Source organism: Rhinopithecus roxellana, chromosome 11 (genome assembly GCF_007565055.1).
Source record: "Rhinopithecus roxellana isolate Shanxi Qingling chromosome 11, ASM756505v1, whole genome shotgun sequence".
Lineage (NCBI taxonomy): Eukaryota > Metazoa > Chordata > Mammalia > Primates > Cercopithecidae > Rhinopithecus > Rhinopithecus roxellana.
In genome coordinates this window covers 77,227,423-77,252,079 of record NC_044559.1, presented here as the reverse complement: position 1 = coordinate 77,252,079, position 24,657 = coordinate 77,227,423, and the positions used below count along the sequence as shown (strand labels likewise).

General features: G+C 40.3%; 1 protein-coding gene and 1 pseudogene across 2 annotated transcripts in view; both read right to left on the bottom strand.

Moving 5' to 3' along the window:
* Positions 1-582: 582 nt before the first annotated feature.
* LOC104682831 lies at positions 583-2,571 on the bottom strand (annotated as a pseudogene).
* Positions 2,572-3,029: 458 nt separating this feature from the next.
* BLNK (B cell linker) overlaps positions 3,030-24,657 on the bottom strand; it is a 79,938-nt gene continuing 58,310 nt past the window's right edge. The window contains exons 9-17 of one of the 2 annotated variants that reach the window (XM_010389596.2): positions 21,405-21,474; positions 19,450-19,477; positions 18,589-18,631; positions 16,098-16,182; positions 15,629-15,660; positions 12,540-12,616; positions 11,632-11,715; positions 8,569-8,724; positions 3,030-3,415 (exon numbers count right to left, since the gene is read on the bottom strand). In XM_010389596.2, the coding sequence (XP_010387898.1) occupies positions 3,296-3,415; positions 8,569-8,724; positions 11,632-11,715; positions 12,540-12,616; positions 15,629-15,660; positions 16,098-16,182; positions 18,589-18,631; positions 19,450-19,477; positions 21,405-21,474 (695 nt within the window). In that variant the 3' untranslated portion in view covers positions 3,030-3,295. The remainder of the gene's footprint in view (positions 3,416-8,568; positions 8,725-11,631; positions 11,716-12,539; positions 12,617-15,628; positions 15,661-16,097; positions 16,183-18,588; positions 18,632-19,449; positions 19,478-21,404; positions 21,475-24,657) is intronic. The other variant, XM_010389597.2, reaches the window with a different exon arrangement.

The following is a 24,657-nucleotide window of genomic DNA, read 5'->3' as shown; positions in this document are numbered from 1 at the left end:
CCCAGTTTCCCAGTTTAAATTGTGACTCATCCTTTCTAGTACATTCTAAATGATTCAATGGTTTTCCTAAAAGGAGAAAAAAAAAACCTTTCCATACAAAATTTCCCAAATCCCTATATACCTGAATGTAAAAAAATGCATATAAATTTTATTAGATTTATATGGCCACCATAACAAACTGGGTGGCTTAAAAATCCAGAAATTTATTGTCTTCAGGTACCGGACACTTGAAGTCCAAAATCAAGGTGCCATCAGGGCCATGCTCCCTCTAAAACCTGAAAGGAAGTCTGTTCTTGCCTCTTCCTAGCTTCTGATGGTTTGCAGGCAATCTTTGCAGCTCCCAGGCCTATAGATGCATCACTCCAGTCCCTCATCTTCATGTAGTAATTTTTTTCAATAGAAACCGTGCTACTTTATTAAAATACTGAGTTTTAGTTCACATGTATATTTTTGTCTCCCCACCATTTCCATGTCTGACCACTGCTACCACTACGTCCTATCACAACATTCCATATGTATTTAAAACAAAGCAAAGGGTGGAGTTCCATCTTTAAAAACTAAACAGGCATTTTGGACAACACATTCTTGGCAATGGAACCCAGACAACATTTATTAAACATGTTAGGGAGAGTTCTCACTCTGCATTATAGAAAGGACAGCCAGATATCAACTGTTACAGAAATAAAATAAGATGGAAAATTTTTAACAAATTGTTTAAACTATTTTCTTAAAGAGACTTCCTCCACTCCAGAGATCTTGAATAGCCTCCTGGTCAGTTGTCCGGAAGCAATTCTTCACATAATTGATGAACTTGGCTTCCACTTTCAGAAGAGAACCACTTTTTTCTATACTTGCTTGCATTTTTGCTTTAATGTCTTCTACAGAACTAGGCCCTTTTAGTATTTTAGGAGTTTTCTCCTGTTTTTTGAAGGATTCTTGTCCTTTTGATCTTGGTATTGACGATGGGTTTAAGTGTTTTCCATTCTAATTTGACTCTTTTGTGCATTTTTGGTTGGAGTATCTCATATAGATTTCTTCACTGGTGCTTTTCTTCAATTTCCTGATCATCATTATCTTCATCAGCAGCAAGTTTTACTTTTATTCTCTGGAACCTTGCTACCACGTCTAGGGGCAGACTGCTTTCCAGATATCCTTAAAGAGTTTCACATCCTCCTCCTCTTCATCTTCTGACTCTACATCTTCCTCCACAGCTACTAAGTGCTGTCCACTAATATGCACTGGCCCTGAACCACACTTCAACAGTAAGAGCACTGGTGGTGTGATTTCAAAGCCCCCAAGGGAAACCGTTGGCTGTACAGACATTTTCAAAATTGCCAGTGTTACTTTAATTGGACTGCCTTCATAATTCATTGCCTCTGCTTCAACAATGTGTAATTCATCCTTTGCACCAGCCCCTAAACTGACCGTCCTTAAAGATAACTGGTGTTCATTTTCATCATTATCCATCTTAAAGTGATAATCATTGTCAGCCTTTAGTTCAAAACTGAAAAGATAGTTCTGGGCCTCGTGGGGCTCATATCCATGTCCATCGAATCTTCCATCGGGTGGCGGCACACATTTAGGTGGGAGAGAAAGCAGAAGAGATAAACGACCACTGCTCAAGAGAACAGCCATACAGGACGGAGTCACCAGTGGTATTCTTCATGTGTGTCTCTTCTCTTCATATAGTCTTCTCTCTGCCTGCATCCAAATTTCCTATTTTTATAAGGACACCAACCATTGTATTAAGGCCCACCCTACTGACCTCATCTTGACTACATCTGTAAAGACCTCATTCCCAAATAAGGTCACATTCTGAGATACGTGGCCTTATGGATTAGGACTTCAACATATCTTTTTGGGGGGACCACAATTCAATCCATAACATAGGTGGTAATAGTATGACATTTAAATATACAATTATCTTTACAATTGAGTCATGAGTTACTCTGAAATTATTACCTTCTAGCCTTTCAAAATACTTCCATAGATTGCTATCTTATGCAGTGGCCGAGTGTGTTCCCCAATTAATTATTAGGCTTAATTAGCTGCTTTATCATTTCAGTGCTGTCTGAAGTACACAGTAGAAATATATGACAAAGTATGATACATTTCTGGGATGATCTAAGACCTCGGACCTGATTCTCCATGACGGTATCTTTTATTCCTTGGTGTTCACCAATGTCTGCTTTTCTGCCTTTGTTTTGTGGGATATTTATTTCTCTAGGAACTGGCTTTTAGTCTAGCTTTGCTGTCACTCCACTTGGAAACTTGATATGGTTTGGCTGTGTCCTTACCCAAATCTCATCTTGAATTGTAGCTCCCATAATCCCCAAATACCATGCGGGGGGACCTGGTGGGAGGTAACTGAATCATGGGGGCGGGTTTTCCCATGTTGTTGTGATAGTGAATAAGTCTCATGAGATCTGATGGTTTTATAAAGGCAGTTCCCTTGCACATTCTCTCTTGTGCAGCCACCATGTCAAACATGCCTTTGCTCCTTCTTTGCCTTCTGCCATGATTGTGAGGCCTCCTCAGCCATGTGGAACTGTGAGTCCATTAAACCTCTTTTTTTTTTTTTTGTATATCACCCAGTCTCAAGTGTGTCTTTATTAGTAGCATGAGAATGGACTAATACAAACCTCATATCACGTTTAGGTTCTATTTGATAGACATGCAGATCAAAGAGGGTATAATTATCTTTAGTAAGCAAAACTAACAGCATAATCCTAGACAAGAACTTATAGAAAGTTCATATCCATATGTATCTCCCATGGTTGAGAGTGCTCACAAAAAGGAACCATTACATCCTTCTTGCCTATACTTACAGATATCATACATTACCTGTAATACCTTATTTTCTACAAATTAAAATTTTAACCAAGATTTAATTATCAAGCGTTGGCAGTGGTGAGCCCAGCTACATTAGTGTACCAATAATCATTGTGGAGGTTTAAATTTCTAGCCACTTTGTTCTATGCAAGAGCATTGTTTTCTTATTTTGATAATATACTTTACACTTATTTTTTAAAATAAAGATATTTATTTGGAAAATATTAGTAGCATGATAACTCAGCCTCACCAGATACTAACAGTTCATCAGGTCAGGCAATAGGTAGAACAAGTCCATGTGAGCTTCTTAAAAAGAAATGGATGACCACTCAATAGCTGACTCCATCTTCCATTTTATTACTGGATGATTCATAATCCAAAATATGAAGTTTTGGGACTTTTTCTCAAAAGGAGAAACTTAGGGAAAATGTCTGAAGCAATGTTGTTGATCTTTTTTTTTCCTTTATGAAACTTTAACTGCATACTTCAGTCTGGTGGAATCTTTTGTGTTATTCTGACTGTCAATAAGAACCAAAGGACTATGTTGATGATTCTTGATGATTTCAGCAACACTTCCAAAGTACTAGAGGAGGAAAACACAGATGAATTATACATTGGAATTTGTGTTAACTTTGAGCTCCACTCCTCCCATCTTCTCTCATTCTCAAGTTAGTAAAAGTTATTACGCCCCAGCTGACATCATGCATGAAAAAACCTAGTTTAACAAAGGCTATAACCTTCAAGGTGGCAGACTTTGGATTTTGCTGTATTAAGTATGAAGAAAAACACACTGACAGCCTCAATTAGCATAGCTACTTAGATTACTTAACTGAGTTATGATAAAATATCATAATATATTGCTTTTCATTTACTGTGAAATGTAAAACTATCATACAATGTATTTTTCTACATTCTTTACAAAACCTAGATCATCTCTTACTTTGCACAAGTCTCAGATACAAGAACTGATGTAATAAATTAACCTTAGAATTTAGTACAAGGGAACAGTCATTTCCTAAACAAATTTATGTCTTGTTTTCTTTTTTAAACAAATAAAGCTTTAGAAACCTTCATATTTCCACTTTTACTTGGTTCCTGGTAAGCTTAGAGTTAACTTAGTGCCTAATGAATAATGAAATTTCATGCTAGGCTCTCTCCTTACATACTTATTTTTCCAAATTTTGATCCTTGTTGTCTATGGGTTTTAATTTAAAATTATCACAAATTTTGTTCTGAAAAATAATTAAAGTTTTGAAGGAAAGATAAAAACAAATGTAACACAGATCATGAAATGAAATGCATCGAGTATACAAAAGTGCTACAAGTTCACACTCACTAAATGTATTTAGAATCACTTTTTAAAAGTGGTGATTGTTTTACAACAGTGCCATGAGTTTAGCAGTTACCATCAACTGATTTTATTTTCTCGATTTTTTAGATAAAGACAAACATCTGGAGTAAAAATTTTAAGCATTTATTAATTGTTTGGATGACTTCCAAGTATCTACATATTGACTAAAGTAAAATATTCAGAATATTGGCCAACATTTTCAAATGAAATACCAGTTGTCTTTTAGATAATTGGCTAGCTGAATATTCAGTCAGGGAGAGAGGTAAGAGACAGGGACTTTCAAATACCTTTAGTCTTTATTCTTTACTTCCTATTCAATCATTCAGCCATCTTGCAATTGCCAATGAAATTCTTTCGTTATAAATCCCATAAAACATTCATTCTGCTTGTTTGCTTGTTTGGCATAATATGTTGCTAAACCAAATGCAGCTGAAAGTTAAATGTATGGACTAAAGGGCCAGAAAATGAAATAGCGCAATCTCTTTGAAGTGGATTACAAGGGAAAAAGTGTGTCCTGAACCTAGAAAGCATAGGAGAGGATTGCTATACTTACACAAATATCTCGTTCTGTCCCTCTAGTCCCTGAATATTTGTGAGTATTGCTTTGTTGTGGTGTTTGGGGATTGAAGTGTTTACAGTAGAGAGTTGAGCTGAGTTGAAACATTTGAAGTAGGGAATAAAGTTGAAGAATGTTTGTTATTTAATTTTAAAAAGAATTGGGCATAACATAGTTACAGCTTCCCTTCACTCTCCTTTTTTTCTGTTTTTATTAATACAGTGTATTTGAGAGATACATTCAGCATATTTGTGGACAGAAAAACAACTCATTTGATAACTCAACATCTCATGGCCAATAAGATAAAGCAGACCATTGTCAAAACTGTAAAATTACTCAATGCTGTATCACACAATGCCAAAATAGCTGCATAAAAAGTTAAATAGTTAATGAACTGGTTACTTTTTCTAGCCATATACACACAAATACACACAGACTTTTAGAAAAACATCCACATGATTGACATCATGTAACCAACACTTTAATTTTCCATTCAGATGTTCAGTGTATAGGGGACATAATCCTTTTTTTTTTTTTTTTTTTTTTTTTTGAGACGGAGTCTCGCTCTGTCGCCCAGGCTGGAGTGCAGTGGCCGGATCTCAGCTCACTGCAAGCTCCGCCTCCCGGGTTCACGCCATTCTCCTGCCTCAGCCTCCCGAGTAGCTGGGACTACAGGCGCCCGCCAGGTCGCCCGGCTAGTTTTTTGTATTTTTAGTAGAGACGGGGTTTCACCATGTTAGCCAGGATGGTCTTGATCTCCTGACCTCGTGATCCGCCCGTCTCGGCCTCCCAAAGTGCTGGGATTACAGGCTTGAGCCACCGCGCCCGGCCGGGGACATAATCCTTTTATTATAGATACTTTAAGTAAGAGTTTTAATTGACTGTCAGTACCTCCAGATGCTATTATAGTAACATACTACTTATTTTGGAATCCATAGGCTGAATATGTTGGAAGTGAGGTGAAGCTCTAGTCTATTCATTCTAAAGTAGAGATGAAGATTCATTAGGCCAAGAGGAATTCCTGTTTACCAGAGTTTCCTAGCAGGACAACAAAATCCAGAGCCCCTCAGGGAGTTCAAAATTTGTGAGAGAATTTCAGGACCTCGAAATAGGACAGCTTCTTCACCCACCCTTAAGCCTCTTATAGAAAAGTTAGACTGCTGGAGAAGCTTTAGGATGTTAAATGATAATGCAATCTACATTTTAAAACCAAAGACTGGTCTTGATTAGTGCTCTCAGATTCAAGAGTTTTGCATTATAAATTATCTGAGACTGTTAAAAGCAAAATAAAATTCCCCGATATAAAAATTCTAGAAGAAAATGTAGGGGGGAAACACCATGACACTGGATTTGGCAATGATTTTTTGGATATGACACTAAGCACATAGGCAAAAAAAGCAAAAATAGACAAGGCAATATCAAGCTTAAAAGCTTTTGCTCAGCAAATAACACAATCAACAGAGTGAAAAGGTAACCTATGGAGTGGGAAAAATATTTGTAAATCATTTATCTGCTAAGGGCTAATATCCAGAAATATAAAGAACTTCTAAAACTCAGCAACAACAAAAGTCAAATAACCTGATTATAAAACGGAATAGGCATTTCTCTGAAGATGACATACAAGTGGCCAAAAAAGCATATGAAAAATGTTCAACATCACTAATCATCAGAGAAATGCAAATTAAAACCACAATGAGCTATCACCTCACACCCATTTGGACAGCTACTATAAAGCCACAACAACAAAATTCAGAAGATAACAAGTGCTGGTGGGGATGTGAAGAAGTTAAACCCTCGTGTGCTGTTGGTGGAATTGTAAAACGGTGCAACTACTATGGAAAAAAGTATGGGAGGCTCTCAAAAAATTAAAAATAGAATACCCATATCATCTAGCAATCCCACTTCTGGGTATATACCCCCAAATAATTGAAAGCAGTGTCTTGGAGAGATTTGCACACCCATGTTTACAGCAGCACTATTCACAATAGCCAAGAGGTAGAAGCAACACAAATGTCCACTGATGGACGTTAGACACACAAAATGTGGCATATAGATACAATGAGATACTATGCAGCCTTAAAAAGGAAGGAAATCCTGACACACGCTACAACATGGATGAGTCTCGAGGACATCATGCTAAGTTAAATAAGCTGGTCATAAAGGACAAATACTGTGTGATTCCACTTGTATGAGGTATCTAAAGTATTCAAATTCATAAAAATAGAACGTGGTTGCTAGGGGCTGGAGAGAGGGGGAAAAGGGAAGTTGTTGCTTAGTGGGTATAGGGTTTTAGTTCTATAAGATGAACAAGTTCTGGAGATCTGTTTCACAACAATGTAAATATACTTAACATTACTGAGCTGTACACTTAAAATGATTAAGATGGTAAATTTTATATGTGGTTTTTTTAACCACAATTGTCTAAAAAGCAAAATAAAATATGCACATGACTTTTTCAGTTTGTTTTGCAAATGCTTTTCTCCTGCCTGTAATCACTCAATTAAATCAATTCAGTCGCTTAATAATTATTTATCAAGTGTACGCTGAAGTCAGATACTGTGCTCTGATTCTGGAAATACAGAGATGAAAAGACATTGTCCTTGGCTTCATGTAGTGGAGAAGACAGACACTTCAGCAGTCAAGACACTTTCCAACAATTCAAATATTTTCTAACAGGTGCTGGGTTTGGAATGGTGTACCTTTTTTCTGAAGGCATCTTGAAAGTAAATATTTCTTACCTTGAATTTTGTTTATGCTATTTTCTCTGCATAGATTGTTCTTCCCATTTTTCTCCTTCTCCTTCCCTCCAACTTACATTCTACCCATTCAAATTCAACCCAGAATTCAAAACCAGAATAAGTATCACTCCATTTCTAGACCATTCATGGGTTACTCCAGCTCATATTTCAGAGTTCATTTATAGGAGCAGGCTGGCTAAACTGAGATATGGTAAGCATTGAGTTTGGTCCAGATTAAAGAGGCATTAAAGTTAATGTCTGGTTAATATTTAAGATCCATGTGATTTTTTTTCTTGCTGCAGGCCCATAAGCTCATTCTGGTACAAGGGCTATAGTCTAATGTTTTAATTCAAGTTTCTGCATCTCTTCTGGATCCTTCCCTGGTAACCTACCTTGGTACCTTAGTTGAGACTTTAGGTCTTGACTTTGGAGGTCTGGACCTTGACCTTAATTCTTACAACCTTAATTCAACTTGACATTTCAACTTTGATTTATATTTGCCCCTAGACTAAAATCTGAGGTCAGACTGACCTCATTAAATAACTGAATGAAAGAACTAGGATGTATATCACACAAGCTTCTTCCTTTTCTGTGTTCCTATAGGATATACTGCCTAAATATAGTATTTTATCTTGTTCTCTATGACATTTATGCAAGCATAAGAACAAGTACTTTTGTATCCTTTCTCCTGATCTCTAGCATCTTTTTTTTTTTTTTTTTTTTTTTGAGACAGAGTCTCGCTCTGTCGCCCAGGCTGGAGTGCAGTGGCGGGATCTCAGCTCACTGCAAGCTCCACCTCCCAAGTTCCCGCTATTCTCCTGCCTCAGCCTCCCAAGTAGCTGGGACTACAGGCACCCGCCATCTCGCCCGGCTAGTTTTTTTGTATTTTTAGTAGAGACGGGGTTTCACCATGTTAGCCAGGATGGTCTCGATCTCCTGACCTCGTGATCCACCCGTCTCGGCCTCCCAAAGTGCTGGGATTACAGGCTTGAGCCACCGCGCCCGGCCGATCTCTAGCATCTAATACAGTATTTGATGTCATTATTCTCAATGCATAGTTATAGAATTGAATTTAAAAAGAAATCACTGACCTCTTCACCATTTTTCTTCCTGCCCAAGGCATATTGTTTCGTTGCTTCAATAAATCGCACAGGAATATTATACACTCGCTTATTAAAGAATACAACTAGTGTATATGGTTGTTTGGAATCATGGCCAGAGCTTTTCCGAATAAGAAATGATCCATCCTGTTTAATTTTTTTTAAAAAAAGCATAATTATGGTTAGTATTGCTTATATTTCTACAGGTTCAAAAAATCATTTTGTGAAGAACACCTATATTACATTCCAAAGGTAAATTATTTAGCTACATTATTTTTATTATTGATTAGTGCTTGTCCTCTTATTTTCTAAGAAAATAGTCCAGGAAAACATATACTCATAGAAAATCCTGAGTGAGATCAGTGCTTGCCTTTTTTTAAAAAAAGGTAATAATTAATTATTTTTAGAAACAGTCTCACTTTGTCGCCCAGGCTGGTGTGCAGTGGTGCAATCACAGCTTACTGCAGCCTGGAACTCCTGAATTCAAGCGATCCTCCCACCTCAGCCCCCTGAGTACCAGGGACTACTGGTATGCACCGCCTTGCCCAGCTAAATGCTAGCTTTTTAATGTGCTAAATAAGGTTTTATGTTTATAAAATTTAGAAATATGTGAAGGGACACATTAAGATAAAATCTAGAGGACTGTCTTGAACTGGGAACCATAGCCACCGGTTGTCTATGAAACAAATGTATCAAATTCCATTCATAAGTACTGTAAGAAGAAAACAGAGATTGGGAATCAAAACTTTCAGCTGATGAAAATTCTCTCCTCAAAGAATTTATATAAGAAAAAAATCCCTAGCCGGGCATGGTGGCAGGTGCCTGTAGTTCCAGTTACTCAGGAGGCTGAGGCAGAAGAATGGCATGAACCCGGGAGGCAGAGTTTGCAATGAGCCGAGATCACGTTACTGCACTCCAGCCTGGGCAACAGAGCGAGACTCCATCAAAAAAAAAAAAAAAAACAAAACAAAAATCCCAAAACCGTAACACAGTAATTCAAATTTTATTAAACATTTTATAAAAATATTGAGAATCATAAAATAAAAAATTATGAACAAAGATGGACAAAAAGCAGAATGAAATGCAACAAGAGTTGATCAAACTCAGGAAAGAAATTGAAGAAAAAGACAAACCTATCTCAACAAAGAAAAAATTATAAGATGTCCAAGGGACGAGAGCTTCAAATGAAGATTTAAGAAATGACACTTCAAGGAAGGTGTGGAAACAACCAGAAGAGAAAATGGGATTTATTAAAATAAGTACCGTAGAATCAAAGACAGTGATGGGAATGAAAAAGTGACAAAAAAGATCCAAAACGCATGTAAACTGAGTGCTTGCAGAAGAAAAACAAAACAAGGGAACAGAACTACCCTTTAAGACTATGATCTAAGAAAACTTACTGGATATAAGAGAAAACTTAAATCTACATATTGAAAGGGCTTCTGTCTACTTGAGAAAATTGATTTGGAATTATCAATCAGAGATATATTCTGGTAAAATGATTAGACTTTCAAAAGTCTGCAGAGCCACCAGACTAAAGTATCAAATTTCATAGATGGGCAAGAAAGTCACACTGGTATCAGACTTCTCAAGAGCTTCATACAGAACAACACAATCTAGTGGAGCAACACTTTTCAAACTCAAATTAAGGATTCTATAGCCAACCAAGATTTCTTCCAACTACTAGGATATGAGAAAAGAGTTTTTTTAACTCTCTTTCTCTTTTTATTCCCCCACAGCAGTCTCACTCTTGTTGCTGAGGCTGGAGAGCAGTGGCACGATCTCGGCTCACTGCAACCTCCGCCTCCTAGGCTCAACGGATTCTCCTGCTTCCGCCTCCCGAGGAGCTGGGATTACAGGCACCCGCCATCATGCCTGGCTAATTTTTATATTTTCAGTAGAGATGACGTTTTGCCATCTTGGCCAGGCTGGTCTCGAACTCCTGACCTCAAGTGATCCACCCACCTCAGCCTCCCAAAGTGCTAGGATTACGGGCATGAGCCACCATGCCTGGCTGAGAAAACAGTTTTGAATGTGCAAGAACTCAGGGAATAATGTGAACATGGATTTTCCTTAGAATCTACTACAGGTACACTTTATCAAAGAAAGAGACGATGGTGGAAGTCAACCAAAGGACTGATGGAACACACTGATATATTTACTGGTAGAGCTAGGACTAAAACAAGGGTGAGGAAGAACAGTATGTAAATGCTATATATTCTGACAAAGTAGGGTGCAAGAAAACAAAAACAAATGGGAGGAGAAGAGAGAAAGAAAAAGTGGCACTTTAATCTTGAATTGTCCAAGCTGTCCCTGGTGTTCCTACATGACTGAAGTTGGGCTCTCCAAACATTTACTTCCAGGTATTTTTTGTTTGTTGCTTGTTTGTTTGTTTGCCATCTTGACTCAAATTTTAAATCCTGCACATTGATCCAAAATAGCCTGTCACTGTTCACTCCTCAGTGGAGCTCATGCAGCACCAAGCCTTCCACAGACCTCCTCTGGAACTTTCTTCTCTCCCACTGTTTGGAGGGCAGTGGAGGCTGTGGGTCCTTGCAGAGATGAAAGGGCAAGTAGAAATGAGATGGAGGAACTTGAAAGAGAGGAGGGGATAGCAGTTTCCTTGTATCTATACTTGTTGCAATTATTTAATTAGCCTATCATAAGGTTAACAACTGTGTCTATTACAGGCTGAGGGCAAAACGTATGATTTAAAAATGATCAGACCTTGGCGGGGCACGGTGGCTCACGCCTGTAATCCCAGCACTTTGGGAGGCCTAGGCTGCCGGGCGGATCACCTGAGGTCAGGAGTTCAAGAGCAGCCTGGCCAACATGGTGAAACCTCATCTCTACTAAAAATATAAAAATTAGCCGGGCATGGGGGCACTCACATGTAATCCCAGCTACTTAGGAGACTGAGGCATGAGAATCACTTGAACCCGGGAGGCAGAGGTTGCAGTGAGCCGAGATCGAGCCACTGCACTTCAGTGACACTGTGTCTCAAAACAAATAAATAAATAAAATAAAAATAATAAATAGTAAAAATGATCAGACCTTGTTTGATCTGTGCAATGCCTCTTCAGCAGACTTTCGGTCACAGTCACCAGCATACCATGGCTTGCAGAGAACACCAGCTTCCTGTGAAATGGAGGGCACAGATCAGCATGGGCTGGTGCCTACTTAACTCTAATTTCTGTGTACTAGAAGCAAAGACCCATTTGCATTATGAAGACAGGCCTCTATATTTAGACCAGTAATTTTAAGATGAATTTTATTTTTCCTTTGATTAAACGCAAAGATTATACTATTAACTTGTTTTTTTTTTTTTTTATTTTTTCATTTGGCCTTAGCTAGGTTCCTGAATTACTTCTTTCTTTCTCCTAAATAAGTAATAATCCCCCTTTCCATTGTGTTCTTATTGCTCTTACTTTGTGGAGTGCTTTGTAATTTCCAAAGCATAAATACCATCGTATTTGATTCTTGCAAGAAAGGATATATGCCTTCTTTGAAGGCAAGAAGGACACATGCTATCATCCATATTTTACATTTTTACATATATTTTTATGGAAACGTAGAAAGACTTGCCCAAAGGCACACAGAGTCCTTTCTCTGTCCCTTTTTAAACTGTGCTGTCTTGTATGTGATTTAATATCATCAGCCTCTACAGATCTATTTGGAGGAAATTACAAAGTTTAAATAAAATCTATGTGAGAGGAAGGACAATGAAAACAACACATTTCCTTGCTAGTTTTGAGGAAACATTAACTGGAGCAATGTCTTAGTCATTGAAAAAAAACAACAACTGGGTATTCCGTCCCTATTACCAAATGACAGTTCACATAATGATGTAAAATACAGTCTCTGTTCTCAAGGTTCACTCCAAATGCCCTCTTCTCAGAAGACATGCTCTTTCCTGCAGTTTCCTGGTAACAATTTACTAAGATCAAGAGTTCATTTCATACCTGTTCTGAAATGGTGGAATTAGATGAAAAACTGGGTACGGGCCCATCCACAGTTGGGTTTCCCCCTTCTGTAAATCCTGAAAGGGATCAGAAAAGTCCTTCAATTAATCTTCATATTTATTGAAGTCTTTCTATGGCTACACCCTAACACTGTGCTAGGTGCTGCTGGGGACACATGTACCAAAAAAAAATTCTTAAGGCAATGGTTCCAAAAGTGTGGCCCAAGGACCCCTGGAAATCCCGACAGTCCTTTCAGGGGGTTCAAGAGGTCTTTTCTTTTCCAATTACCTATCACTGTGAAACCCAATTTTCTTCATGTAGTTCCACCAGAAAAACATTGCAACAGATTAAATGTAGAAACAGAGATGAGAATCCAGCAGTCTCTGTTACGTTGCAGTAACATACAGTAAAGAGATTTACAAAATGTAAACTAATGCCACTCTTTTCTCTAAATTGTTTTTGTTTGTAAAATATATTTTTCATAAAAATGTTATTTATGTTAACATGTAATGAGTTTAATATTATTTTTAAATGGATTAATAAATGTTTTAAATGTCTCCGTTTTAATTCTTAAAATACTAGGTATCAATAGAAACATGTAAACCAAAGCTCTGTGGGTCTACAATTATTTTGAGAGTATTAAAGTGGTTCCGAGACCAAAATGTTTGAGAATTGCTGTCTTCAGGCATCAGCTCCCGCAGAGAGTTTACAGTCTAAATGTGGAAACATGTGAAATACAGAAAACTTATCTGCATTCATTCGTTCATTCATTCACTCTTGTTTCTCTGCCATGAATCAAAGGCGTTGGGGATATACAGCAGTTAACAAAACAGCAAAATGCCCTGCTCTCCTGGAACTTAGATTTTAATGGATTGAAATGGGCAATAAAGACATAAATAAATATATATATATGTGTGTGTGTATATATATATAATATTAGAGGGTCATAAATGCTATGAAGAAAAATCAGGAGAGTAAGACCTCACTGAGGGAATAGTTGGGTGAGATCTGCAGGTGGAGAGGGAGGAGGCAGTGGACATCCCAGAAAAGAATGTCCCAGGTAGAGGGAGCTGTGAACGCAAGGCCTGGCATATCTGAGGAATAGCAAGAGTGCCACTGTGCCTGGAGTACAGTAAGAAAAAGGGAGAAGAATAAGAGATACAGTCAGACAGGAGGCAATGAAGGGACCAGATTTATAGGACTTGGTGGACCCTTAACATGAGTCCAGAGCTATAATGAATATGATAAAGGAAGCTTTCGGAGGGTTTTGAACAGGGGAGTAACATGATCTGCCTGTCTTTTAACAGGGTCATTCCGGCTGCTGGGCTGGAAACAGAGGGTGGCAAGAGCAGAGTGGGGGAGGCCAGTTCGGTGTTCTTGCAGGAGATGACAGTGGCTTGGACAGATCACACGGTGGAAGTAGTGAGAGTGGTTGGATTCTGGATCTATTTTGAAGGAATAGCTGGAAGGTGTGCGAAGAAGGCAAATGAGAAGTCAAGGGTGACTCTCAAGGTTTTTGACAAGAGCAACCAGAGTTGTCCTTTATTAAGATGGGGAAGTCTGCAGGAGAAAGAGTTCTGGATGAACTAAGTGCTTCAGATAATAGTGCCCTGGATGTTCAGAGAAGGCAGCCAACATTGTAAGAGGAGGGGGCAGTAAGGTCTTGGCAGGCCCAACAAAGATGGGCCAAAAGGAAGGGTGTATTCTAATAGGAGGGAACAGTACTCCCAGCTGAGGGCAGCAAAGGTGAGTGAGCGGACAGACTTTCCCTATGCACAGTGCAGGGCGGTTGGTGGTTTCTGCAGTTCTGGCAGTTGGAAGAGTACCCGTGGCTAGTATTTTCTCACACCCCAATGTGCCAGGCCTATTCTGTTTTCAGCATGTGCGCACCTCATCCTTTCACCAGCTCTTTGTGGAAGGAGCTATTATGCCCATTTTACAGAAGAGGCCTTCTCAGACCACCCTGTCTGCAGCAGCAGCCCCCCCCCTGCCTCCATTACTCTCTGCCACCCACCCCTGCTGCTGTGCTGTAGTTTTCTGTATAGCACTTTTAGCATTTACCTGATATGATATTATTTGTGTGTTTATTTTTACTATCTGTCTCCTTCAATAGAACATAAGCTTCATGAGAACAGGGTCTTTATTTGTTTCGTTCATCCTTGTATCTCCTGTGCCTAGAACAGTGCCTGGCACATGGCATATGGTCACTAACAACTGAATGAATGACTTGGGTTGAAAAACAGTAAAAGGTATAATAAAGATTTTTAAATAATGAAAATAAATTTCTGTAGTCAAATCATTTTCACTTTGTGTTGTCAGAATTAAAAAAAAAACTAGTAAAGGTTTCATTTATTGAAGATGAATATTATTAAAAATCTAAAAGGCCAATTTATGTTTAGTAAAAAATGCATATAAATGTTTTGCATGTGGACAGTTACTGTTTATTTAAATGGATTTAAGCTTGATTATTTTGGAATATATGCCAAATTATGTACGTAAAGCAGAGCTTTTTTCTTCCTTTTTTCCCACATTGAGTTGAAGGCAAATTAAGGTTTGGGCAGTTACAATCTGTGAGCCTGACTTATCCAATTCATACATTTTTAGGGTGATGTTTGCCTTAGGAAAATTATCCAGATATTTGCCGTATCCTCTTTTTAGGGTACCTTTTGTAGATACATTTTGTGATCTTTAAAATGTATTTTAGACTTAATTTAAATGGGTATTATTTGTTTAGAACCAAACACTATAGCTGGTGCTTCCCATATGTTATTTTACTTGATCTTATTATTTTGAAAACAGTTGTATTGTTTTTGTAAAAAAAAAAAAAAAGTTAAAAAAGGATGCATGACCAGTAAAATATTAAATCGCTACTAAAAAAAGTAAAAATTGCCTCAAATATATTTACTTTTCAAAACAACTCTGTGAAATAAACATTCTTGGCCCCATTTTACAGGAAAGGAAACAAGTAGGAGAAGATGCCAGGATAACACAGCTGGAAGTGACAGTGCTGTGTTAGAACCAGGCCAATCGGACTCCAAGATCCAGCCTCGACCACTCCCTGATACACTACACGGCTTCGTTGTACTTACTTGGCAGAGGTATGGGTTTTTGGTGGAGTTGTCTGCAAGGAAGAATTTCAGATAATTAAAGGACAAAGCACAATATGAGTAAGTTTGACTTTTTGTTTACACTGATGATGCTGTGAACAGGCACATCACAAATAAATCAATACAAATGGCCAATAAAATATATCTAAAGATAGAAGAGGCACCAGAATCTTAAAGATAAGTAAGACTCTTAGTTTTGAAAAAGGAGGAAATCATGACTAAAGTATTGTATTTTAGTCAAGTTCAATAATTAACCCAATTAGTAGGTCTCTGCAACTCTACACAGTTATTTTAAAGTTGCTTAACACCTTTTAACATGTAATTGCAAAACAATGAAATGTTGGATTTTTACCTAGCACTACAAGTCAGTGTCACTGTGCAGTGAAACAATGCACATGTTAATTCCTGCAGCAACAAGAGGAAACCGATCTTTAAAGGAAAGCATTCTTACTTCTGGGCGGGAGGAAACACTGGTGACTGCACAGCTTCTTGTCTGTGACTTGACCCTCGGTGACGTTCAGCAGGTATAGGTTTTTCTGAATCAGGAAAATTATCATATTAGGATTAGAGTGAAATGTCTATCCTCATCCCAAAACCCAGCAACATTAGCTGAGAAGAACCAAATTTGATCAGAAGTCTTCTCAGGAACATGTCTTTTACTGGGATGTCATGATCTGTGCACTTGCCAGTCTGCTGAGGTAGTTGTGCTACTAGGACCAGGACTCACTCCCAGCAGTGTTACAGGTACATCCTACCACCTCTGCGTTCATCCACTGGCAATGTACATACAGACTGAACCCACAGGCCCTGAAACTTTAAGTATGTGAGTATAGGTGGAAGCCAGAAGATGAGAACATTTTAGCCACCCTCTAAACAACTCACCCTCTACTTTCCATGTGGCCTCCACACAGGTGGAGATAACACCCTGGTGGGTCTTGATTAGTCATAAGACGTGGTATACGCAGTGTGTTACTGATAAGAGGCACACTACTGAGTTCACAAATGATCTCTTTTTGCAAAATTAATTGGATCAAATTCAAGGTTACCCTATAATAATGTAAATCTCACTTGCATTTCACTGTGTTTTCCTGAGCAGAAGAGGAAAGGGTGGGAAATGGGCATAAACCTGAAGTGTAAGAAATTTATGTTGAAGCCCATGGTGAACTCTACTGCTGAACCATTCATAAATGTGATCATAAATTATTTTAATACTTTACTCTCCCTCAAATTTGTCCTTGGGGGGTAGGTTGTGTTAAAATCTTGGTATGTTCATGTGTGAGTCTCTGCATGGAAGAAAAGTCTGAGAACTACAGAAACACCAAAGAAATAAAAGTAGTAAGAACTCAAAGATTCAAATAAATGGTAGAAAAGACGTCAGGGTTTCTTCCCATTCAGTGGTGCACTAAAGCTTGGAAACCTTGAACCTCTGAAGATTGTATTTTGAATTTGTGGCAACTTACTTTAAACCTCTACGTTAGAGGTTTTCTCATGACGTTAAAACTTGGTAATTTCAGAAGGAGAAACAATGAACACCTTAGGTCTTGCCAGCCTATAAGCTTTGACCACACCTGCTTTGCCTCTGCCATCCTGAATCCTTCCTAGACTAGTAGAGGCCACTCCCTCGCTTTGCATTTGGATAGCAATTGCCTATGCTCTTGAAATAAATAACAAAGGAGGGGGCATGCCTGGCAGGCTCCTGTACTGGGAGCCCTTTGAGAATGAGGACACCTAAGCAGCAGGGGACATGCCATGGGCCCCGCTTCTCTCCTGGGTTTTGGAGGCTCTTGTAACCAAGAAGTCTGCACAGGGTCGTACTTACTTCCTACAGATGCTCAGAGCCCCTGAGATCACTATCACTCCACAACCCGGACTCAGCAAGTCTGAGAGGCTGCAAGGAATGGGAGGACAGAAAAGACAAAAGCCTCAAAGGGAAGGCAGAAGAAAGCAATATGGCAGAAAAGGGGTGATGCCTCAGAAATAGCCTAGGGAAGCAAGATGTGGGAGACAGGATGAAAAAACCTAATGGCATCATTAAAGCAGAGAAGTGAGTTGTAGTGCACGCTCAGAAAAGATCTACTGTCCATCATCGGAGAAATGAGAGCGCTTTATGTAGATATACACACATTAACTCAGGGAATGGGAGAATACTCACTACATTTTTAACGCAGGGTATCTTCAAGTATGGAATTAAATGGGTACAGGGCAGGAACTTCTATATAATGTTTTAAGTGTTGATATTATAGATTATTCTTCTATTTTTTCATGGTAATTTCCAAACACAATTTTTTTTAACATGGGCAGTTTCTAAAAATATATATAAGATTTTTGAGTGATGATAAACGAAGAAATTCTAAATTACTCAAGAGGCTGAGGCAGAAAGACAGCTTGAGCCCAGGAATTTGAGACTGCAGTGAGCTAAAATTATGCACCACTGCACTCCAGTCTGGGCTACAAAGCGAGACCCTAACTCAAAAAAAAAAAAAAAAAAAAAAAAAAAAGGAAGAAAAGCAATTGAAGATATACTAAGAAGACAGATATTTGAACTTTGAAAACATTATCTTGAAAACTTAGCAAAAGAATTTGTTCAAATAAACAGATTTTTAAAATTTTCATTACTTTAAGTAAACTATTAGTTCTAAAACATGTGAATGACTCTACATTAGTTTTCAAATCTATGTAAGGTCCTAGCACTATTTCCTGGCAAGTCATACCTGTCTGCCAACAGGCAGGTTTTTGCATGCATTCTGTAGCCTACTCTAAAGATGCTAAGGTTCTGAGCTAGTTTTGCTGTTCAGTACTCATTACGAAAACTATTTTGTTTGGAAAATTGAGTTTCATGTTACAATTGCCCCCAAAATAATGGAATAAATGTGTATATACAAATCCTTAATTAAAATAACTTTTAGAGGATGTGGCTCATCCTTCAAAATAATAGATTTTACCTTCACAAACACTTGAAGCATTCTGTTGAGAGGCAACTGGAGTCTATGTAAAAGACAAAAAGGCAAAAGGATATTCAATATAGCAGAATGTGGAAATAAATGTCAGAGCAATATTATTAAAATAAATATTTTGGGAGCATCTTTTCTTTGATGCATTGCTATTCTTTCAATCACAATAAAAATTACAAATCCACAGTCCCTAGCCCAACCTTTGCATTAAGCAACAAACAGCCGCAAGTGTCTTAGGAAGGAGCAATGTCACTGCGGTGCAGAAACCTCCCTACTTTGTCAACAGGGTGGATGGAAACCATGACCCCCCAGCAGCTGCCACATAGTAGCCCAGGTACAGCAGGCATCTGACATCTGCTTTGGTCTCATGACCCCACCTTCCGTGTGTTTGCTAAATGATTGTAAATGTCAGGCTTCACAGTAGGGACTAGGTCCAGGTGGGCTCCCTTACGTAGTGTCGTGGCCCAGGTTCACCATGTTCTGGCCAGAATCTGAGTTTAGTGAGGCCTATGTGTGCCTAGCACAAAGGTCTACCATTAACTGTGGTGGGGAGTGGACACAGGGGCTTCCTGTGGGGAGGGCAGGGAACCTGGCTGCCCCTCTGATCTGCTGCACACACTCAGTGAAGCTGCCGGGATCAAGTGAGGATGAGCTCCTTCTATGCCCCAGGGAGGGGCATCCTCCCTGGCTACCTGAGGATCTGAAGCTTCTCTTGGTCTGCTTGGGCAACAACTTCAGTTGCTAAGATTGCTGTGTGCACCATAGCTGGAAGCATTTTCAACTTTAAATAAATGGGATAAGAATAAACACTGCAGGAAATATGAAGCACTTTTAAATGCAAAATTAACTTACTGTCTTCAGTGGTGTCATTGGTTTTTTCCTGGGGAATAAAAAGAGATGAGCTTTGTTAAAACATAATGAGACAAAATGGAGCTATTTACCATTATTTTAGTCTCAAATGTAAGCTAGAATTATGAAAGCGATACGAGTGTGTAGAAGACTATCCTTGCAAGGTGGAAAGGGATGGAAGTGGGATTTAGTTATGATCCTCCTAGGCTCAGACAGAGTCTGCTGACAGATGGGGAAGGGGTCAACTGGGGATAAAGTAGGGCACCAGTTGCCAGGGAATCGGCAGAACTAGACTCTTGCACCAGTTGCACTAATTACTCGGCGGGTGACCTTGGGCCTCTTTGTCTTGGGTGTGAGGTTAGATTCCTCACCTGTGAATTGAGGACTGGGATCAGTATTTTCAGTGTTTCTGTGGAGCCCCCTCTTCCCCAACAGCTCCCTGTAGGGGTTACTGTCCAGGACAGAGGGTAGAGGTAAGAGAGTGGTTCAGCAGGTGAGGTTGCAGCCACGCTTGCCCGCTCCAGCTTCCCCCCTGTCTCTAGGGACTATTCTCCGCTGGTCTTCTGTGCAGGCTTTCTTTCAGAGAGATCCAAGACCAAAACAAGTTTGAAAACCACTGATGTGTGGTCCTGAAGGTACTTGCCTGCACTAACATTCTAGTTTGCAAAATGATTCAGGTTCTGGAGCTTCTGAAAGTCGGGGTGTCTTGTGGAACACTGTAAGTCAATGAACTCAAGATTCCAATAGAGACTGGAGTCTAATATTGATAAGGTTGTATGCTCCTTTTCTGTGTGTTAAATTTCTTAATTAAAAAACCCTCACCATGTCTCTCTCTTGCTTTGTTTTTGGCTGAGAGCTGAAGTGTGGGGGAAGAACACAAGAATTCCTGAGCACCTGTAAGATGCCTGGCACTGGGTTAGGCTCCTCACTTGTTATTTAAACCTTACAGTGACATTTTAAGCTGAGGAAACTGAGGCTCAGAGAGACTAAGTAACTTGCGCAAAGTCATACAGCTGAACTAAGAGAGACGTGTGCAGAGTTTTGGTTAACAAACTTTCAACATGGAGGCTTTCTTTGGTTTACACAGAGGCAGAAATAAGATTAGAGCCATGCAGGCCAGATTTAGACATATTTAAATTTGCTTTCCAAATAACCTGTTGAGCCAACATAATTTTATGGGGTGATGTTTGTAATATTAACACATGACAATCCTCACCTGACTGTTTACAAAGCCCTTCTAAATTCAATAAGAAAGAATGACTGTCACTTTCGAGAGGAACCTCAGTGGTATGGGTTTGATGGAGCGCCCTGGTCTGACCAGCACATGGTATATATCTACACACTTATTTGTAGACGGTAAAACTGAGGAGTAGAAAGTAAAGACAAAATCTGCTAGAGACTCTAAAAATGATTCAGATGCTGGAGCTTCTGAAAGTCGGGGTGTCTTGTGGAACACTGTAAGTTAGTGAACTCAAGACTTAACTAAAACTTCACAGGAGGAAATACTCCTTTATTTATTTATTTATTTATTTATTTGAGATGGAGTCTTGCTCTGTTGCCCAGGCTGGAGTGTGGTGCTACAATCTCAGCTCACTGCAACCTGCAGAGGTTCAAGTGATCCTTCCGCCTCAGCCTCCCAAGTAGCTGGGATTACAGGTGTGTGCCACCATACCTGGCTGATTTTTGTATTTTTAGTAGAGACGGGGTTTTGCCATGTTGGCCAGGCCAGTCTTGAACTCCTGGCCTCAAGTGAGCTGCCCACCTCGGCCTCCCAAAGTGCTGGGATGACAGGCCTGAGCCATCACACCTGGCTCGTTCGATGTTAGCAGGGCTTCTTACTCTTGGTCCAAGTTGCAGCCTGCCATGGGGAGAACTTCTAATGAAGTCAACAGGGCAGTGGGGTATCACCAGCCTCATTCCCCAGATCTCAAAAGCTGCTTCCTGCAACAGGTACTTACCCGGCCCGTGGCAACGGGGATGGCGCAGCTGGTGAAGGTGACTTGGTTTCCCAGGCCCCACTGTTTCGACCTGCACAAACATATACACTACTCAGTCCCCAAGTCCTGAACCAGGGGCTGATGGTCACAGTGAGGCTGGCCTTTCTGGCAGGCTCAGAAATATTCGCACATATTGTGTTGCATTCAGGTAAGCACTATAGGTAGTTATATGGAAGCTATTAAGGAAAACCTGTGGGCAAAGGTGATGACACATTTTAAAAGTGTCAGTGTATAAACTCAGAACTGGGATGGGGATTAGGGACTCCACCTTAACATTTCTAAAGGACCTTCCCCTTCCCCGCACCACCCTCCACCCCCTGCCCCATGGGGCAAGTCCTGAGCCCACTGATTCTGAGAACTCAGTGAGGACACCCACAGAGGTCCTTGAGGAAGGGAGCCAACAGCTCGTACCTGCATCTGCACACTGCACAAATGTGCACGGCAGAGGTGCCCAGAGAAAGCAGTTCCAACCTACCACTCCTGACACAGACCTCAGACACTGCTCCCTTATAAGCACACTTAAATACGGGAGATGCCTCTAACTTCACATTTGGAGGATATTTACTCATCATCTCTGAGTTCTCAGGGCCTTTGCCCACAGGTTTTCCTTAATGGACAAATTGAGACAAGTGCAGGCTGCTGCCCAAATCTCATCTTCTCAAGTCATAGAAGGGACCTGAAGGGTCTTGTCCCCTGCACCCAACCTCCCTTCCTGTACCTGAAGATAGATGCCAGACAATCGTTATGGGGGAGGAAGTGAGAGAGAGGCAGGATGGATCTTCACTGTGGGACAGTGGGACAGAGGGCAGGCCAGGAGGGGAGAGGCCAGAACTGAGCCAGTCCCCTCAGCATCCCCTGGCTGCCTCAGACATGATGCTCACCTGCTTGGACACCATTGCTCAGTGAGACCAAGGGGGCTCTTCATGAGGCTCTTCATTAATTTAACTGAATAAATGTTTTGTTAAGAATTTACTACACATATAAGTCCACAATTCCCCCCACTTTTTTTTCTGGGTCTTGTTCTCTCACCCAGGCTGGAGTGCAGTGGGGTGATCACAGATTACTGGAGGCTTCAAACTCCTGGACTCAAGTGATCCTCCCCACTAAGCCTCCTGAGTAGCTGGGACTACAGGCATGCACCACCACATCTGGCTAATTTTTTATCAAGATGAGATTTTGCCATGTTGCCCAAGCTGGCCTTGAACTCCTGGACTCAAACCATCTACCTGCCTTGGTCTCCCAAAGTGCTGGGATTACAGGCGTGAGCCAGGGTGCCCGGCCTTCAATTCCTAATGGACTTACAGGGCATACTCTGTAAGTACAGGCTGGACCTGCTGCCCTCAGTCTGTACTTTCTTAGTTTGTGAGATAGAGCACAGATAAGCACACATTGAAGTAATAATCCATTACCAAGGATTATCGAGGACTTGGTACATGTAAAGCCCTTGAAGGTACCATGTTAGGGGCAGAGGAAGAGGTGAAGAAGCAGACATAGGCCTCTGCCCTCTCAGAATTTATAACAGGGAAGATATGTGCACCCCCGTATCATCTCATCCGAACACAAACAAGAAAAAGAAAAGGCCTTAAAAAGTATTGAAATAGAGATCAGGAAGTTCCTTCCCATGTGTGTCACTGGAGAGAGGCCCCCAGGCTTCCACTCAGAGCCTACTGACTCTTCCTAAACCCTCATAGGTGGGAACAACAGCAAAGAGTGGGTGGTGTGGATTGTACCTGGTGGCCTTCCCTGGCACCCTGGGAAGCAGTGCCCCCTCCATGACAGCTCTGTCTTCCACGGCACCTGAACTGGGTCTGATTTTTTGAAACATTTTGGAAAAGAGATTGCATTTGGAATGTTTACATTTCATGTGACAACATGAAAACAATAAACTGAAATGTCACCTGAATGTGTAGTAGGAGTCTCGCTGTGTTTAAGTGGCTGGTGTATCAAATTGAATACTTAAGACTGACACTGTTAAAGTACCCTTGACTACTCAAAATTTGATGGAAGATCTCGGGGAAGCGGAACAAAATCTTGTCTGAAAAATAAGGAAGTAGAAAGAAGGTCTGAGTCTGAATTTCTCGGTTCTGAAATGCTGAGGGCTCATTTGACCGCTATATTATCTTTGTCAGACCTCCCGCCTGGCTTTTCTACTATGCTTCCCTTTCTTGCATATCTCAAAATAGTCTGCCAAAACCTTCCTTTCCCTTTCCCTCCCTATAAATAACTTCTGGTGATAAGAGGACAGCATGAGCACTGGTGGAAAGCCTATGGTCTTGCCTCAGGAAGACAGAGTTCTAAGGAAGGATGGAGCATGTCTCCTCTGTTTCATGGGCCAGTGACCCATGAAACAATATCGTTCCCTGAGAATATCTGCCAGAATGGTCATGGATCAAGGCAGGTTGAACAAGGGATTCTGAATAATAACAATAATAATAACAAAGCACTAGCATTTTATGAGTGCAAGTCATCTATAGTGAGTCACTTAATTCTCATGATGTCTACTCATGATACACCTAGGCATAGGTGCCATTTTATCAGAGGAAGAAACTAAGAAACAGAGATGACTTCACCTGCTCAAAGTCTGGCACTTAGCAAATGTCAGAGCCAGGACCTGAACTATTTCACTTCTTCCCCCCTCCTGTAGGTGCTCCCACCTGTATGTGACAATCACATAACCAGGACATTATTTTCTTGTTTAGATTTCCTTTCTTCATCTGATGTCTCTAGTATTAAAATACAGCTATACCAGGTTAATAGCAAACTTATGAGTAATAAATCCAGCTGGTTAATGCCCCTTTGGTGATTCTTTAAATATTTAATACAACCAGTGTTTGAGGACTCATTCACCCTCTCAACCAACTGACCCCTTCACAGTCTTGGCACCTCCCCTGTGCCAGATCCTGGGGTAGGCCCTGGAAACAGCTGTGAGCAAAGAAAGACAGAAATCTCGGGGCATGTGCAGGGCACTACAGGGATCTGCCCCAGCATGGGGCCAGGTAAAGCCTCCTGAGCAATGACATTGAAGGCAAGGTCTTCAAGGAGCTTGCAGTGTACTTAGGAAGCGATTAGACTGAGACACTAATTAGGGAATAAGTACGGGCTAAGTGTAAGGGGGAAGAGACTTCCTGCAAAGGAGAGCTCTCTGAGGGCTACAGAAACCAGAGGAGGCTTCCTGGAGGTGGAGGCCTCAAGCTGGGCCTTGAAGGATGGGTAG